Source organism: Nomia melanderi, chromosome 3, assembly GCF_051020985.1.
Source record: "Nomia melanderi isolate GNS246 chromosome 3, iyNomMela1, whole genome shotgun sequence".
NCBI classification, from domain to species: Eukaryota; Metazoa; Arthropoda; class Insecta; order Hymenoptera; family Halictidae; genus Nomia; species Nomia melanderi.
Window position 1 is genome coordinate 8,645,298 of NC_135001.1, and position 18,385 is coordinate 8,663,682.

General features: G+C 41.7%; 1 protein-coding gene across 2 annotated transcripts in view; it reads left to right on the top strand.

Annotated features, from left to right (window-relative positions):
- LOC116429717 (RUN and FYVE domain-containing protein 2) overlaps positions 1 to 12,139 on the top strand; it is a 31,827-nt gene extending 19,688 nt beyond the window's left edge. For both annotated transcript variants that reach the window (XM_031982976.2, XM_031982987.2), the window contains exon 12: positions 10,212 to 12,139. In XM_031982976.2, coding sequence (XP_031838836.1) covers positions 10,212 to 10,352 — 141 coding nt within the window. In that variant the 3' untranslated portion in view covers positions 10,353 to 12,139. The remainder of the gene's footprint in view (positions 1 to 10,211) is intronic.
- The last annotated feature ends 6,246 nt before the right edge of the window (positions 12,140 to 18,385 follow it).

Here is an 18,385-nt window from a genome sequence, read left to right on the forward strand (position 1 = left end):
GATCCGTCGCGAGGATTATGCGCGACGTACGAACGCCGGGCATGCATATTCAGCGGATGTCGTGATAGAGACGTTGCCCGGCCCATAAAACACATTTAGACCGGTCGGCGTTCTTCTTTTTCGCTGCTTCGGTAAACCGGAGGTCCGGGGAAGACATGGGGCATTACGAGGACGGAGGATGACAGGGCTCCGCTGCCACAGGGTGGTAAGTTATTGCATAATAACAAGCCAGTCCCGGCCAGTGTGTATTCTTGTTACTCATTTTTCGCGGCTCGCGCGCGCCTATTACCATACTGTTTAATATAGAATAGGCCACGGGGGTAACGGTTCCAACGTGCGCGAGATCGTGACGGTGGTTAGAGGTGCTGTCGGTCGGTCTGGCTACCGATATGAGAGGTTCAACGGTGCAGGAAAGGATGCGGCCCGCCTGAGGACCCTGCGAGCTTCCTGCGAAAAAACCGAAGCGAATCCAAGCTCGCTCGGTAACCCGCGTGCATACATACTTGCGCATGGAAACGCATGCAAAACAATAACCCTCCTGCGCGCTGCACTCTGTTTAGCCCGGCCCGGCCGTCTGACGTCTGCTGGCCGGATTTCGAATCGTAAATTAGCTCTGTGTGGATTCTAATGCTCTTCGGGTGCTTACGTGATAATTGATGTTTGCAGGTAATAGTTTGTGGACCTTTTCCTTTCTTGTTTTCTTAGTTTCAGCTTTTTCGGTTGTTTTGCGTGAATTGCTGGATAGTTGAAGAATTGTCTGATTTGATTTTGATGATTTCGATGATTCTGGTGATTCTGATGATGCTATTGTTGCGTCTGTCACGGCCTGCAATGAATATCAAGCTCTGATTCTGGTATGTAAGGAATATTGGGTGTTTTTAATCTGGTTCGTATGGGATATTGGGTTTTCGAGTTTAGCCTGCGAATAACATTAGGTTTTCGATTTTAACCTGCAAGGAATATTATGTTTTTGATTTTGGCTCCCAAAGAATATTAGCTTTTCGGTTTCTACCAGCAAAGAATAGTAGCTTCTCGATTCTAGTCCGTGCAAAGTATTGCATTTCTAATTCCGACCTGCAAAGAATTTCAGATTTCCGACTTTGGTGTCCCGCGACAAGGCAAACGTTACTCAGCATTATTCTAATGGATTCCGCGTTGCGGCTCGCCCGGTCTCCGTCGAGGACAATGCACTTACCATGGGAGACGGAATCGCGGGTGACTAACTTAGCACGGCGGGAATGCGACTCCGCGTCTTCGGTTTTTGACGCTTCGAGCGCGGGAAACGATGACTCGCGACTTTCGAAAGTTCCCCTCGCGGCATTGTTCCGCGAACAAAGGTTCCCCGCGGGTTCACTTTCGGTCTGGAGATTAGTTTAACGGAGTAATAAACGGTGCAGCGTTCACCAAATCTGTATCGTTACTATTTAGAGAAGGTTCGCGACGCACAGGAATTCGCGAGACAATTTTGACTCCCCGGGGATTATTTATTCATCGTTCGAATCGAGTCGAACGCATTCTTGACAATTCTCGGTCCAGGTGTGCGCCAACCGAATTTTCTTCGATTCGATTCGCGTGAAATCTAATTTCGCGAATGAGCCTAACGCAGGGACACAGTTTGTTTCATTTAGTTGCGCAGCTGTTGCCGCGCGCCAGGTTAATCCCGCGCTAGTGATTTCATTGTCAATACGCATATCGGCCGTGTAGTTAATTCAACGATGATTTTATTTCCTTCGATTTCGGTTGCGACGCTCTTTAAGCGAAGTCATAAATACTGGAATAAAGAAAATCGGATATTAGACTCTCGTTATTTGAATAATCATATTATTCATTTGCAGCTTTTGAATTTAGATATCAGTGCTCGAAGTTCGCATTGCATAATAATATAATAGATATATATATATATAGAAGAAAAACATTCGTTTCGAAGTAGGAAGCTTAATGACCTCAGAAAGTGGCTCTTCGAAGCACTGCAGATCGCGACGCGCGGGCCTAACATTATTTACCAATCACGAGTTAACTCATGTTTGCACTTGAATTAACTGTCTCAACGATTGAAACGGAGAGCAATACGGAATATTGCAAGAGCAAAATATTCAAAGTTATATAAAAGACATGTGAAAAGTTTCATTTCAATTCATTATGTACAAATAAACTACATCGAAGTACATTTAGATTCACATTGCAATTTTGAAACTGAAATTAAGTTTCACTTTCATATGTAATTAGGAAATAACAATCAATGACGTATAGGATAGCTTCTGCGTAATATTGCCGGTCGAAAATGTGTTAACTTGTTTCTCGCGTGTCCGTCTCCGTCTTGCGATGCCGTGATTGCTCGAATCGTCTCGATTCAGCGGAATTCTCCGCGGTAAAAGGCATTTTCAGCGGGTGATCGTTTCGTCGTGATAATCGATACACCGGAAAATATCATCGATGGTACAATGCAGCCGGCCGCATGCTCGACCGCGTAAATTGCAAATTGGAATAAGGGGGGCTGTTATCGTCCGCGATGCCGGAGCGGCTTCATAACGTTGCGTTATGGCCGATATCGATTCGCGCGCAGATGTTAATAAGTGAAACGCGTCGGACGTCTTACGTACGCCGTCTGTAACAGAAAACGATATTACAGGGAACGCTTTTAAACGGATTTTCGATAATTACGTACGACAGCGTTACCGTTCCGGTCGAGGTTTATAATCGCCATTACAGGAGAGAAGCAGCCCCGAGATCGTCCGGCGTCGAACAAATGGCGCATACTAATGCATTGCGTCGAATTACATTCGAGACCTGAAACAAATAATAATTTATAGATTATTGTATATATTGTGTGTAATAATGATATAATAATATTTATTATTAATAATATATATATATATATATATATATATATATATATATATATATAAATTCAAATTTGTAAGAACATAATTAAAAAGATTAGCTTAACATTTTAGATATTTTGTACATTTCTTCGTGTCGAGCGTATTGTGTGCAATATTGCGCGTTTGAACTGTTAAAAATAACGCGAAACGTAATTAGAAAAAATGAGCTAATTGCATTTAGGAAGCTCTGGATGGAATATGTTCTATTCCGGTATTATTTTCGCGAAGATCGTTTCAAATATTTAAGTTTCAATCGAAAATCGATCGCGTAAAACGCTTCGCTTCCAGGCTAACTTCATTAATCATTTTATTGCAACCAAGGGTGGGAACAATTGACGTTGCTTAATATGGTTAAAGTTGGCAAATGGAATTGCGAAGGAACAATTTGATTTCTTGTTTGTTAGGGCGGATGATCCCTGCCGCGCAAACGATTCAAGGCATTAAAGCGGGTGTAATTAAGTTAATGATTCCCTTAAAGAAAGGAGAAAAAAAAAATACTTGGTTCACGCGATCGTGCGGAAAACGACCGGGATAATTTACATGGTATGAAGGCGGTGCAAACCTAATTGTCTGTAGAACTTGACGCCGTAGTAAGACGTTTAATGTGATTCTAAATTGTGTACCGTGTACCTTGAATGCACGCCCTGTTTCACTTAAAAGTTGTTAGAGTCAATAACAGATCGGGGCTGAAGTTTAAATGTATTTGTTTCGTAAACGCGAACAGTTGACAATTACAGGAATTTAAACACGGAAACTAGGAGAAACACGACAGAAACAATAGGAATGATATTTTCTCTAATTATCTTTTGATTAAATAGATTAAATCTTTCGTTCAATGAAATTCAACGATTCCTTCTCGAAACCGTCGTGCAATAGAAATTCTATTATTGCTCAAAATTGTTCGTCATCCGAGAGTTAATCCTTTGAAACATTCGACAGTTCTCGATGAAACATAGACGATACTATTTGAAACGAACTAATGAGAAAACATACGTCAATTAAGAAACAAAGCTACTTTATAGAAATATTTCACATATTCATGCATTATGCGAAACGTAATATTACGTACAACACTTTGTAATTTTGTTATATCAAATCAAATGGTGACTGAGAGTCACCTCTCGAGTACAAAGAATTAATATTAGATTAAACAAGTAAAAGTATGGAGAACACAGTTCTAAGTTTACGAAATCAATATCTGTTATTTTAAACTATCCAAGTATCTAAAGTCTTGTGGAATTTTACTGGTTCGATGAAAATTCGGTAAAAACTGAATCTGACTTTAACTGTTACATTTCAATTCTCAAGTGTCTATATTTCTAACTATTTTTAACGTTACACTGCATCTCGCGGAGATGCCTATCTAACCATTTTTCATACACGCATTTGTTTATGTACATGTATATCGATCATAGACAAGAAACAAATCATAGGACAGGGGGTTAAACAGTTCTGTATAAAACAATCGAATCAATCACTCGCGCGGGCAAAATAAAAAAAAAATGAACAACTCCCGTTCATTCGCGACTTCGATCATTCTATCAACAATTCGCCGAGAAACTTGTCCACACGGTGTCTAAATTCAAAACTGTCCCATGGCCGATCGCCCGTCCGACGAGATCGAGTCCGATCGACTCTCCGGCACTGATTTATACTGGCCGGGAAGTATCTGTAAGTATCCGGCCTGCGATAGATAAGATGAGGCAGAGCCGGCCCGGGTTCGGGGGCGAAGTTACAGTCACCGGTCCTCAGCGGCGACCTCGGTCGTAAGTCATGTTGATGGGACGGTTCAATAATTAACTTCGCGAGGAAATCGGTTATCGGGATGATATTATTCGGGCTCTTACTTTTCCCGGTAATAACCGGGCAACCACCCTCCAATGACCGAAGGTCCGCCATCTTACCGAGCCGCTCGGCTGGCCGAGAAAGGGTAGGGGAGGATTCAATTTAGATGTAAAATTTAGAGTGGCGGTCGGAGGGGCCAGATACCGCCGCCACCGCCGCTGCCGCCTACCGCCTCCGTTTCTCTTTTCCTCCTTTTAGACGACGAATTCCGCATTATTATAATAGACCGTCGGTAATGGCTCGAAAATAAAGACCACCAGGTAATGGAGAAATCGTGGATAGTAGGTGGAGTTGCGGGTCCCGAACAGGGGACAGAGACGAGACTTATAGACGCTGTAAAGTTCGTTCGATCCTTCCCTCCCCTCTCTCCCTCGCTGACTGTGTTCGCCTCTCCCTTTTCCTCGCTCGACACCCTTTGCCCCTTTTATCTTCGCAGTTTGCAAATCTCCGAGTGTTTCTTATTGTTTGAATTGTCCGACACCTTCTCAAGCATGTTCGTTTTCTTACCCGGTGTTTGTTCTTGCCCGCTGAGACGAACTTATTCGACGACCGAGCAAGCAGTGTCCTTTACACGGCCATCTCCTCCCCTTTCCACGACGATATTGCCAGGATTTTTTCGTTTGATGATGGCGACTGCGACGCGGGGACGGCGGAGCTGTACCGTAACTGATAAAAGTTTCGTCACCTCGTTTTTTTCTTTCCGCTCTTTTCGGGTTCCCCGGGTAGGGTTAACGTTGGTGCTCCGAAAGGAAAGGTATTCAGTAATTCAGATCGGGGTCTATGAAATTTGATAACGGTAATGGAAGGAGAATTTTAAGGAATCCTCGTGGATTCTTTTGCTGGCTGGGAAATGAATTTTCAGCTTGATCATTTGAATGTGTCGCAATGCTGTATACGTGTACACCGTTGTACGGAATTTTCGAGTTTGGGTTTCGCGTTATCGTTGGAAGGTGCGGCAGTTTGTTCCGGGTTTTTATGAATTCATGAAATTCATTTCGGCAGGTATTTGTTTCATGAAAATGATATGATAATACCTGCTACAGGTTCTCATAAAGTTTCTTGATTCGCTGCTTGATAAAAATATTTAAATGGCCCCCGTTTGGGTACTGTACGAGAATATTATAATACTGTTTAAGTGATTTATCAACAAAAATCTGTTATTTGCTTACTCGGACTGCTGATATTGTGTGCCGTAGTTTCGTATTTAATGAAGGAATAAGTATACTGAACTAAAGTGTAAATATAGATACACTCCTAAAAATTCACGTTTGCGTTCCACCATTTAATTAACACTTAACCATGAAAGTAAAACGCCATAATACATTCCCTATCTTTGTTTTTCTACACGGTGTACGCTTTCGAGGGAAATAAAAACGTAAGCTAACCGGAGTTCAAAGGAAGTAATGTGCTTTGTAATAAAAATAATTCGGAAAAAAATATATTCTTCGTGCAGTTAATTCTGAAATTACCCTGTCTGCGTTTTATTCTTATTCCTTGGGAATCACTTATCAACCCGTCGTGCAAAATCCATTTTTAGTCGCACGTGCAATGGTATCGTATTTATGTTACTCGTATTCCCAAGTCGGCAAATAAATCTACAAAGCGGATGTCATAATTAAAATTTCAACATTAAATATACGACGCGCAAGACCGTGCAACGTGACTTTGACCAACAAATTTTCGTTTTTAATTACGAATAGCCCGGCGAGATTAAATTAAAGCGTCGCGAATTCGTATAACTGAAAAATCAAGAGCAACAAACACGAGGTTTCCCTTCGTTTTCAAATTATTAACAGTCAAACGTTTTCCTGCACGTGCCAGTAATGGCGCGCGTGAGGCAGGTCAGTTCGGGGGCCGACAATGATGCGCCGTGTAAAGACGGACATAGAAAGTTGACCCGCGCCGCGCAATTGACGTGACTCCGACAAAAGTTCGTCCGAATCGGTAGCATCGCGAAAATTATAAAAAAACGTAACATCAAAGTTAACTGACAAACTGAAACTTGGTTTGACTCGTTTCAGAGGGAATAAATCGTCTATTACAAAGTTGTGACGAAATAGTCAAATAACAATAATAATAATAATAATAATAATAATTACCATGCTGTATAATAACACTAGAACTATGAAACAGGTCAAATCGACTCATTCCTAAATTCTTCTATCGCAATTACTAACTTTTCTGAGAAATTCCTGCTGCACTCTTAGAGTTCCCATAGAAAATTTAAAAAAAATTCAATTTCACTCCTCGGTACTTTTAGTGTTAAATAGTTAATGCAGCGAAGTAGCATAACATACGACAAAAAAAGGGGGAGAAAATATTCCAAAGAAACGAAAACAGTTGCTTCGTTCGGTATTCGGCCGTGTTCAACATGGCGGCGGGACTTGAGCAAACTGTTGAACAAAATTCTTGGGGCTTAATGGTCGTCGGTAGCGGCTGAAGAAGGAAAAAAGGAGGTTTTAAACGCACTTTTACCTGAAGCTGACGCAGGAACAATGGAATCGCGTAGCGGGCGAGCGAAAAAGCCTCGCAGACCGTTGTCCACGTGCCAGCTTCAGGTGCAAGCCGGTGAACTTTTTTCCGCTCGCGCGCCGCGAACGTAATCTGTAACTGCCAGCCACGTTCCCGTCGGCTTTCCTCTTTTTCGCAGCCACGCTCTGCCTATGGTTGTTCAAGCGAAACTAAAAAGAAAGAGGGAAGAAAAAAGAAAGGAAAAATGGAAGACATTAAAAACGGAACGCTTCTTTCCTTCTCTCTCCCGCTTTCTTCCGTTGTTTTTTCCTTCCTCCGCTTTGTTTTACCGACGAACCTTCTGTGTCAATGACCACCGACAAAATATTGCGATCGCCGGGGTGTAAATGAAAACGGGATCGACGATGACGCGATATATCACTTTGATTGAAAGCTTTATTGCTGTCTGCGAGCGGACAGCCGCGAAACGATCGTTTTTGATGTCCTGATAAAATTGAGGACGGGGCCGGGGCACGCGCGCCCGCACGCCAGGCGAAATCAACGGTAATAATGTGAATCGACAGTTCTTGAATTTTCATTCCGTCTGATGGGTGTTTCGAGTTGCGTACACCCCGGTGAAATATAATAATTTCGATCGCTCGAGCTGGCCGGGCCAGTGAAAAATTCATTTTCGCTCGACACGCGCCGCAGGGAGCCGAGGCGACGCTTTCGGCGCGTGTAACCGATGATGAAAATCCGCGAAATTTATAACGATCCTCGAAATATCAACAATGCCGGTGTCCCTTTGAAGCACAAATCTATCGAATCATTTTATTTGCGCGGGTGGAACGTGAAATTCGAAGGAACGCGCGTCGCGCAGTGGGGAACATCGCGGATTCGCTGGTTGGAAGACGGTGATGGTTCGACAAACAAATATAAGCTAATTTTCGAGTTATATTGAAATGTTCTTTGGTGATTGTACGAAAATGCTTATTCGCTTGGATAGGGTTATATACAATGCACCCCTTATCCTGTGATTTCTTTCACAACTGTACTTGATGAAGCTACATAGTTTATCTTTAATTATTTTGTAAAAGAGGAAAAGGATCTGATGGTTGTTCTGTGTCTACGTTTACTCTAAAAGTTAAAGATTGGCGATAGCAAGTAATATTTCATTTATGTGAAAAATAAATAAATGACATCTAGATTTGTCGAATTTAGTTGGAAATTGTTATGAGTCTGATACAATTTCATAGAAGAAGGGGTTATTATTGCTATTAGCAGTTATTTGAACTGTATTATTACTGTATACTATAATATTTACTCTTAACTATTCATTATTATTTATATTCATGTATTTGTACATTTGTGTACTATTTTTCTAAGGAACTTATTCCGTTTATTGTTAGCAAAATATGATTCTGTTGGGGGAAGCGTTAATTGGAATGTTAAACTGTTTCCCGCCGCGGGGTATAATGATTTGCCCAGACGCGGCCTCCCAGCCTTTGCGTGTTGAATGTTCAACTTTCGTAATTGCGCGCAATTAGAAAATAATTATTGTTCCCGAAAACTTCCTCAACATGGAACTTTTCCGTGGCCGTTCCCTACGTTTCCCTGGACAACGTGTAGGCGGGGGATAGAATTTTTTTCAGTTGGACGTTCGTTTAATAAAATCAACGTCGAATGTACCCGGATTCAGCATATATCATATCTAAGCGGCACGAATAAAAATTAAATTAAAAATAACTAAACTGATGTTTCACTTCTACGAACTGCGGTTTTCCTAACCGCTTAAACAGCTTAAAAAGATTGCGTGTTACGAAAGAGAACGGAAGTATTAGCGAAAGGGATGATAATACATTGGAGGCAAGATAATGTTCATGTAGAAACTGAAAACTTCGCGGTAAATATGTTCGCTAGATAATAAGTTGGTTTGTTTCAACATTCAAATACATTTATCACTGTGTATATATACTTCAACAAGGAACAAGGAATTTCAACGTTCGCAGAGGTTCGAAACAAATATCTCCGTTTTTCAATTCTCCAGGTACGAGGAGAATAAAATACAGTTACGGTATTTTCGTAATTTCATAATTAGGATTGTTTTTGCGTCCGGGATCCTGAACAACTTCCGTTAGGAACAAAAACGGGTAATTCATCAGAGGAAATAGATTTTGGTTAATTGGGCTCGTTTTAATCATGGCGGATATTATTTAAATAAGGTGGATGGAATATAATAGTAACTTGTATGAGAAGAGTCTGAGAAAGTTATTCCTTCGTATAATTAAATAGAGGATGGAGCCAAGTTGGGCAGAGATAGGGGGAGAAAGTGGTCTAAGTAGGGTGTTTCTTTAAAATGGGGGCTATGGAGGATGTCTACAAAAATCTGGGTCAGAGCTGTCCAAGCTAGGTTCAGAAGCCAAATCCATTTCCCATTCTATCTACGTTAGCACTGTAGAAATTGCGGCTGGCGCAAGCTTGTACACCCGAAAAGTAGTTAACATCATTATTCTGAAAAAAGTGTGCGATGATATTTCCATATTTTCTGTATTCCGTGACGGAAGACCATTAAAATATAAATGGGTTTACTTGTTCACTAACCTTACTAGACAATTACGGATAAAAGTATTCGTTCGCTGTGTCCCTTCGTCCGAACTTCTCACAGAGTACCTTAAAAGAGTCTCCGTTTTAGGGCTTAGGAGAAAACAATAGAGTTTCTAATCAAGAAACATTGAAGTAATCCACCACTATACATTTCGAGGGCAAAAGTAATTTAGAAATTTACGACAGAATTTCATGACAGTCGAAATTTTTCTCCAAAGATTAAGCACCGTTGAAAATTGATATTCACTGTAATTAACGAAGCACGCTCCGAGTTAAGATACACCTACTTTTTTTAGCGTTTCTGATTCAACTATTTTCACAAGAACTAAATGTAAACACTGTGTACACAAGCACCAGGAACAACGTGACGAACATAACAACAAACAATCCGTGATCTATTCGTCGCTATTGATTTCTTTCTCATTGCAGCACCATTGTCGGAACTGCGGGAAGATCTTCTGCAACGCGTGCAGCGACAACAGCACAGCCATGCCGAACTCGGCGAAACCTGTCCGCGTGTGCGACGAGTGTTACGTGTTCCTGGTCGGCCGATACTCGTCTGGTCGCTAACGTTCCTGATTCGATCGGTCGGATAGCGTGTAACGACGTCGTAGGCGGAAGGAAAAGTTGTAACGGGCGAAGAAAAGAGAAAAGGGGAAATCACGGGGAAAGGTAGAAAAAGAGGAAATCGCGGGGGAAGATAAAAAGAAGATAACATTGAAGAAAGATAAAAGCGAAAATCTTAAAGAAAGTCGAAAAGTGAGCATCACGATGAAAGGTAGAAAGAATCTCGATGAAAGGTAAAAAGGGGAAATCGGGGAAAAAAGATAAAAAGGGAGAAACCGTGAAGTTAAAGGAAGGGGATGATTGCGAAGAAAAACAAAAAGAGAAAAGGAAAATCGCGAGCAAAGAAAAAAGGTCTGAGTCTGTTTGTCTCACGCGCGTACACAAACGACACGCATACACGCGCGCGCGGCCCGGACAAAACGTAAATAGTATGTCGTGTTCCTGAAGGTCGTGCGTTCACCGGAAGCCGTTCGTTCATTTCCGATTCGACGCACGCGCCACTCCGAGAAGGGGATTCCCCGCGTTTCGCATCCAACACCTCTCGTCGCTATCGTATCGCGACATTTTCTACGATTCAGTTGACGTCGGACCACGGTCCGCCGATTTTTCTGCCGTAAACGCTGGCGAGGAAGGGTCTTTGCGGCTCGACGGGAATACCCGACGAGCGAAAGCGGTTCCGTTACTTTTGCCCCTTTCCGATGCACAACCCCCCGCGATTCGTCGCGAACGAAACAATCAAAAGACGATGTCTTCGTGGAACGAACACGACCACCGGAACAGTCGCGTGAATATTTTTAATCCCTTATTCGCGGCGAACAACGATATGTCGTTGTTGGCAACGCTTGGCCGATCGGGTTCGAAAGAAATTATTTTTACGAGATCAAGGAAGAATAAACGAATGCCAAACGTATTTCAATATTAGACAGCGTTCTCTCGCGATGCGGATAGGCATCATCAATATATCGAGATTTTTTGCAAGTGCTACCAACAACGATGCATCGGTGTTCAGCATTGTAAGGGTTAATCTTCGGTGTCCAGGATTTCAAGATTTTCAACGTTCTCGGGCATTAAGTGTTATCCATATGTGATACCATATGTGTAACCGTATTGGTAAACAGCATAAATTAGTGGACTATGGATCTTTATGCATGTTGATTTTCTGAGAAATTAGAAAGTATAAACTTGCGCGATATTCATAAAATATAACAAAATATGTGACGCATTCGAAGTATAGTACTTTTTGTAATATCCTTTAAGGAGGACCATTTTCTATCGTAATTCTATTCTTCTAATTACGTTATCAGAAATTCAAATTTGCATAAAGATCTGCAGTCTGCGAGTTAGTATCGAAAATGTCTATGTTGTTTTTTATTTTAATGAAATTATTATTACAATGTATAATATTATAACAGTTGTTATTAAAACAGTGGAAACGCGTGTACCAGTCAAGATTTCCTTACACACTGTCCTCGAGCTGAACGAAGATGGAAAATATCCGTCGCGGAGGAGGTTCGTTGTATTCGTTCCATCGCATGCACGATGCTATATTATAACACTTGCGTTGTTACTTTGTAACGTTTTCTGAATTCGACGCGCTCCTTCGAACTGTCGTACGAGCACTTTACTTTGCGTGAACACACGGGATCCGCCAGCGGACTTGGAAACTCGCGGAACTGCGGATACGCTTGCGCTGTAGTTTTTTGGAACGCGTGCCTGTACAATGGTATTTTTAAGAAATTCTGTAGCGTTGAAGAGATTTTATGCGAATAAAAGGCTGATTTTATATTTTCCTGGTGACAGTGTTTCTCGTCCCGTGGGCTAATTAATTCCTTACCCGAATATTATCCCACTGTAACCTAAAAACGCGAACTATCTTTATGTATCAAGCATAAAATAAATCTCATATAACCTTGTATTACCTAATGCAACAAACATAAAATAAAATATAACGAACACCATCTAAAAATACCGAAGCAGTCGCCAATAACACGGAACAATACCACGCGAAGCTCGATAAAACGAAAAAGAAAATACGTCGACGGTAGCTCGCTAATCCACGAAAGGAAACCCAGCAACAGATGTTCAATTACCTAAATTACACCCTGCGCCGTTCTAAAGTTCGCGCTGAAAGAACGATTGTCAGCCGGTATCCACGCAACGTCTCGTGAAGACGTTAAAGGATACACGAGGGAACATTAGAAACTAGGGTGACCATTGACGCAATGGATGAAGTGGAGTCAGGAAACGTTCGTTTCCGCGGAATGATCAAAGGACCGCTCGGAGCTAGCCAGGACAAAGAACGTTTTAATCGGCGTAATATCTCATTCAGGGACATTAAAGAGTGGATCGTTCGAAGGGAGCGACCGGGAAGAACCATATGGGGGGGGGGGGGCTTGCTTCCCGGGCACGCGGAAACCGTGCCCGTTAGAAAATGGCGGCGGCCGTAATGTGCAATCTACCTGCCGAACGTAAATTCGTTTCTCGCAGCTGCCTACACGCTCCCTCTAATCTTCGAAAGGAGAACCGCAGCACGCCATTCCATCGACTAGCCGCCGACGCTGGAAAAGCAGTAAAACAGTTCCTGGCCACCTTCCACGGCGCTCTTATCCTTTCTAGACGTTAACAATGCCTGCCACCGCGAGATCTTACGATGTATCTATGTACACCGGCGTACATACGTACAGGGTGTTCCACTTTAATCAGGCAAACCGGGCATCCCCTATCTCGGCCGGCTGAGAAATTCTATCCCTAACTGGATCGACTGTTCCCCGGGAACGCTTCCCCTGCACAGGTCGTTCCATTTTGATAATGCCGGTTGACCATCTGTGAAATGAAACCCACGCTAAATCCTTCGCCGAAATATGCTTCCTTCTTTACGGACCTCGAATTAAATGAAGCAGCTTCTCCCCTCCCCCCTTTTCCTTTTCCCCGGAAGTTCTTCTACTTCGAAACTCTCGAGAGTTGTTCCGGCGAATGTTGCGGGGGCTATTTAACGGCGTTTAATGAGCGATATTGAGTTAAAGTTCGCATTGTTCGATTGGAATTAAGGTATGCGCTTCCCGGCGAAATGAAGTATTCATAATGGACCGTCAATTTCGAGACAATTTGCCCCGAAACGTGTACAAAGGAGTTATTCGGCTGATAACATCCTTAATAAGACTGCTTCGCAAAACGCCTGAGCTGTTGATCTACTTAAGCGACGGAGACTTTGTTGTCCGTTCCCCTCCTGTGACTTTACTTGGGAAAATCCTTGTTCCGAGAGCGTCGATCTATAACGAAAATGTTATCGCGCATATGTCACTAGACCTGCGCGTCTTTGCGCTAGAACCGTAGTGGTTTCAACGCGATTAATGTGTAATTCCTTTTCAGCTTCCGCTGATATGGATTACCTAAGTAAGATCGTTAACTTCTATAATAGTTTCGGATATTTAATGCTCCCGCGTTGTCAGTCATAGCAAAATGATAAAATTAACCCGAGTTACTTTTCAAATTCATGTTTCATGAATCCACGACGGTGGCCAAACCGTTCGATGCGCCACTAATAATGCATTTCGAATAAAACATAGTAAATACGCTACTTCTCCAACGAACATAACCTCAAAAAGCAAAATCTTCCGTCGCAGTTCGAACATTTCATCTAGAATCACTAGAACCGCGTATATTGTAATGTGCGTCAGGTATGAGGGGGTTAAACAGTGCTCCATCGGTAAGGTAAAACTGAAGTACCCGACCGTGACGTACGCCATCATTACGGGAATCACGGGTTAAAGGTATCGGTAAAAAAGGGAGGGGGGGATAGCGGAAAAATCGTAGCTCAAAGGTCTAAAATCCGTTGACGAACGCGTGGAACAGAGGCGGCTCTAAACGGATGACGGTTTTTGCTTGGATTTTTTTTGGACCGGCCGCGATGAGAGGCCCTGTACGGGCGTGCGCGTATTCTATATTCTATAGGTATGTAAGGGAGTTATCGGTGTCGTGTTACACGTGTGCTCGCGGTGCTCGCCGGCTGACTGCGGTAAGTTCCGAAGGGGTAGTTTCGAGCCGCGGCCGTCCGTGTAGGCCAACTTGTCGGCTATCTACGACTTTCGAAAGCTCGTTAGCCACGAGCGTGCACGCTTAAACGGCCGCTAAATTGAAATCGATCCTTGCAGCTTTTGGCTTCGATCCTCCCGACGCGTCTCGAGAATTCAACCGCGAGAACACACTCGCGCCGAACCACGTGCCGCCTTGCACCGATGTGCACGCGACAATCTTGTTAAACTCGAACGCGCGAGGGGGCTCCGCTTTCGGCCCACGGGATCGTTAGAAACCAGACGGACGAGTTTTTTTTCCCCCTTTCGGCGAGCCACCGTGCTGCCTCCATCCCTTCGCCGAAACAGATTTTTCGGTTCTACGAGGACACCTGTGATTTTATGATTTAGGAATGGTTGTTCGACCCACTGCTCTCGACAAATTTGTTAGAGGTGTTCTGTATAGTGCGACGAGGCATCGACAGCATTTTTTTGAACTAATTTGTTCGAGAATCACGCTTGAATTTACGGTAGGTCGATGGACGTTTATTTTATGGTTCGCTCCATTTGTCTTAGGAAGATTGTTGTGCATTTGTTTGGATTTTGGAACTCGGATGTTTAGAGATAGACGATTAAAACACGTTTGTGTTATATCATTGATCAACATCGACGTAAACATTTGGTAAATGATGTTAGAAAGAATTAGTATGTCTAATTTACGTGTTCCGTAAATCTAGTGTTAAGAGAAGAAGATGTTTTATTTCGATATTTCTCATATCGATGCATTAAAACTTTAATCCCTTGTTCTAGGATTTCTTTTGAAACTGTGCTTGATAAACTACTTCATTGTTAATAATTTAGTAGAAAAAGAAGAGAATTTGATACGAATGCGACGAAAATTGTTCTAAATTCTAAGACATTACAGATACTTAGCCTTACTACATTTTATTTTATATCTAAATTAAATCTCTATGTATTTTGTGAAACAGATAATCAGTTCTGTTCGAATTTGATATTTTTCAAACGGCCCGGCAATTAGCAGAGTTATATAGGTAGGCGTATTTATGTAAAAACGAGATCTCTCGTTCCCGGCATGCATTGTGTCGACACCAGAACAACCAAACCCATCAACATGACGAATTTCGAATTTTTTGTTTCAAATTGCAAAAGCTATTAAGGCGCTTTTGTCAGAATTTCTGTTGACTTTTGTCGAAATAAGGGAACGAGTACACGTACTATATGCCAATTTATTTTCCATCGATCATTTTCGTTTCAAAGTTCCGTACATGGAATACGTAAATATATTAGAATCTGTCAACACTGATAGACGGAAACTTTGTACCGTCAATCAGAAGTTCGTGAATAATTTAGACGACACAATCAGATTTCTTTGAAGAGATACAAAATTATTTGAAACAACAGATCATTTTCATATGAACGTTTCCGGGTTTTATAAAAGCGCATCGCTCGTGTACTTTTGTGATTTTTATTAGAATTTTTAACGCGTAGGTTCTCGTTTAAATTGTGATTTATATCGTTTAATATAGTAGAAACGGTTGGAAGAAAACGGTAACACGAAGAGTGAAAAAAAGTGTTTCTTATTACGTTTTCTTTCGTAATCTGTCCTTTAGAAGTTACGACTATGATAATCATAAGTGGTTACAAGTGTCGTGACTCGGACAAATAGATCGTGGGCTAGTTAAGGTCGGTTAGCGTTCATTCCAAGTTGCCGGTTGTTACATTTATATTTTAATGTAACCTAACCGGTTCTCTTCTTCCGTGCATAATTGAACCTGTTCGATGATTTGGAAATGGAACGTTACACGTATCATAATAAAGAAGCTACATGGTACTTGCTATTTTTGAACCAGGATCAAAATCAAATGATAACACTGACGGTCGAAGAAGTAGATCGCTTGTCTTAAAAAATGTTAAAAGCTACCACTTGCTGTAATTGCCACTACAATTGAAAGTTCACAAGAAATTACAAGCTTCGCGTAATCAACGATTCACGTGTTAACATGAATTCCACTGAAGAAATGTTTTTCGTACGTTAAAGCTGTTTTTAACTTTTTCAATTTTTCGAAATCTCTTCTGAATCGAAAAAAAGGTTTTATTTCATAGAAAGCAAAATGAGTACGTTCGAAATGTCTAGACATGGTGACTGGCAATGAAACTAGCTCGGCAGTTTTTCGTGCGGCAATTTTAGTCAACTGGAAGGCAGTCGATCCGTTGATAAGAACGTAAGTGCTCGCGCCTCGGTAAAAAGCGGCTCGTGTGATTTTGTTGCTGGTAAAAGTGTACCCATTGGAGGGTGGTAACGAGGCGCGGTGTCCATCTGAGATAAGTGAAAGGGTAAGGAACAGAAGGGGACGAATTGCTGGGAAAATTATTTTTCCTATCGAGAATGGAGGGTGTTTCTTGGAATTGACACTAACACGAGTCGACAGCTAGATATCTATAGAAGAAGAAACTGAAAATGAATTAGCGATAATCCAACGAAATAAATTAACAAATTAGTTTTCGTCGACTACTTACGATCTTTACAGAATTGTAAAAAAACATCGGATATTAACCCTTTCCCTGAAGTCGACGAATCTAAATGTTATTTATCTATTTTTCATACAAATAACATATTACTTGTCTGTTATCAATCATTAATCTTAAATTTTTTTCTCAAATTTTTACGTTTTAACAGCAACATTTTACTGTAATGGATTAATTTCTCTGGAAAGAGTAAGCATAGACACAGAATAAGCATCAAATTCCTTTCTTCTTCTACTAAATTATCGACGGTAAAGTAGTTTTATCAAGCACAGTTGTGAAAGAAATCATAGGACAAAGGGTTAACGTTTATAGTCTAGGCAGATGTTAAAATCTAGATGTAACCCTTTGCACTCGAGAGACGAGTTTCAGTCGCCATTTGATTCGATGTAGCGAAACGATAAAATCAGCTATTTAATATGAAATATTGTATAACGCATTGAAAGGTTGAAATAGAATAATTCCGTTCTTTAGTTCCTGTACGATCTTCCCTTAAGTCAGGTTTGAAGGACGTCAGCGACAATTCATTAGAAAGCGATGCATGTTTGTAAGAAGAGAATTTGTGGAGGGTTGCAAGGGGTTGATAACGGTTTCGATTTTTACTAGGTATTACATTGTTCAGCACAGCATGTTACAAGATGATACGAGCGTCGTCGAAATATTGCGGGCAATTGACGACGTGAATCGCGGTTTACGGTCTGTCTGTGCCGAAAGCGACGAGTCAGCGTAAATGAGATCATACGAATGAAACAACGGGCCATGCATTACCGCATTAACGACAGCATGGCGTGTTTCGTGACCGGTGGCACACTCAGTGCCTAGATCACGAATGTTATGTCTTCGCATTGACATGGCTGACACGCGAAATGTTTAAAGCTCACGTTATTATTATTGCGAGCGCCTTAAGCCGCCAGATTACGGGAACCCTTTACTCCCCGCAATAAATGTGCCGTCGTCACTTCAAGCGGTGAATTATTAAATACGGCCGATAAAGGGAACGAGATATTTGCGACCGTGCTCGTCGGGAACGTAAAATTAGAGCTTAACTAACACGGTGTTGAATTTCATCGTTCAATTCGAGTGAACACTCGATTAACCTTGTGACACCAACGACGGGCTTCGAACTATTTCGGACGAGTCGTATCGCTAATGGAGGTTTGTCATTTTCTAACGAAACTAGGAAATCCTTCGCTGAATTAGAACTTGCTAATGGAACACTTTGGTTATTCGCGAGTTAAGTTATTAGTTTATATCTAGTTACGCATTAGTTTTGGTTGAAGTTGGTTTCAGCTCATTGCTTGTACCGTATACTTATGGCACGTGGTTTCTTAATGCGAACTTATGCGAATAATTAAGTTAATAATTGCTAAGTCGGAATTATATACGTAACTTAATAATTCCGACGATCCTGAATGTTTTGGTTGTCCACGCGGAAGCGCGAAACTTTTTAGCTCGGAACGTTCCGTTCCCTGAGGAAGTTCG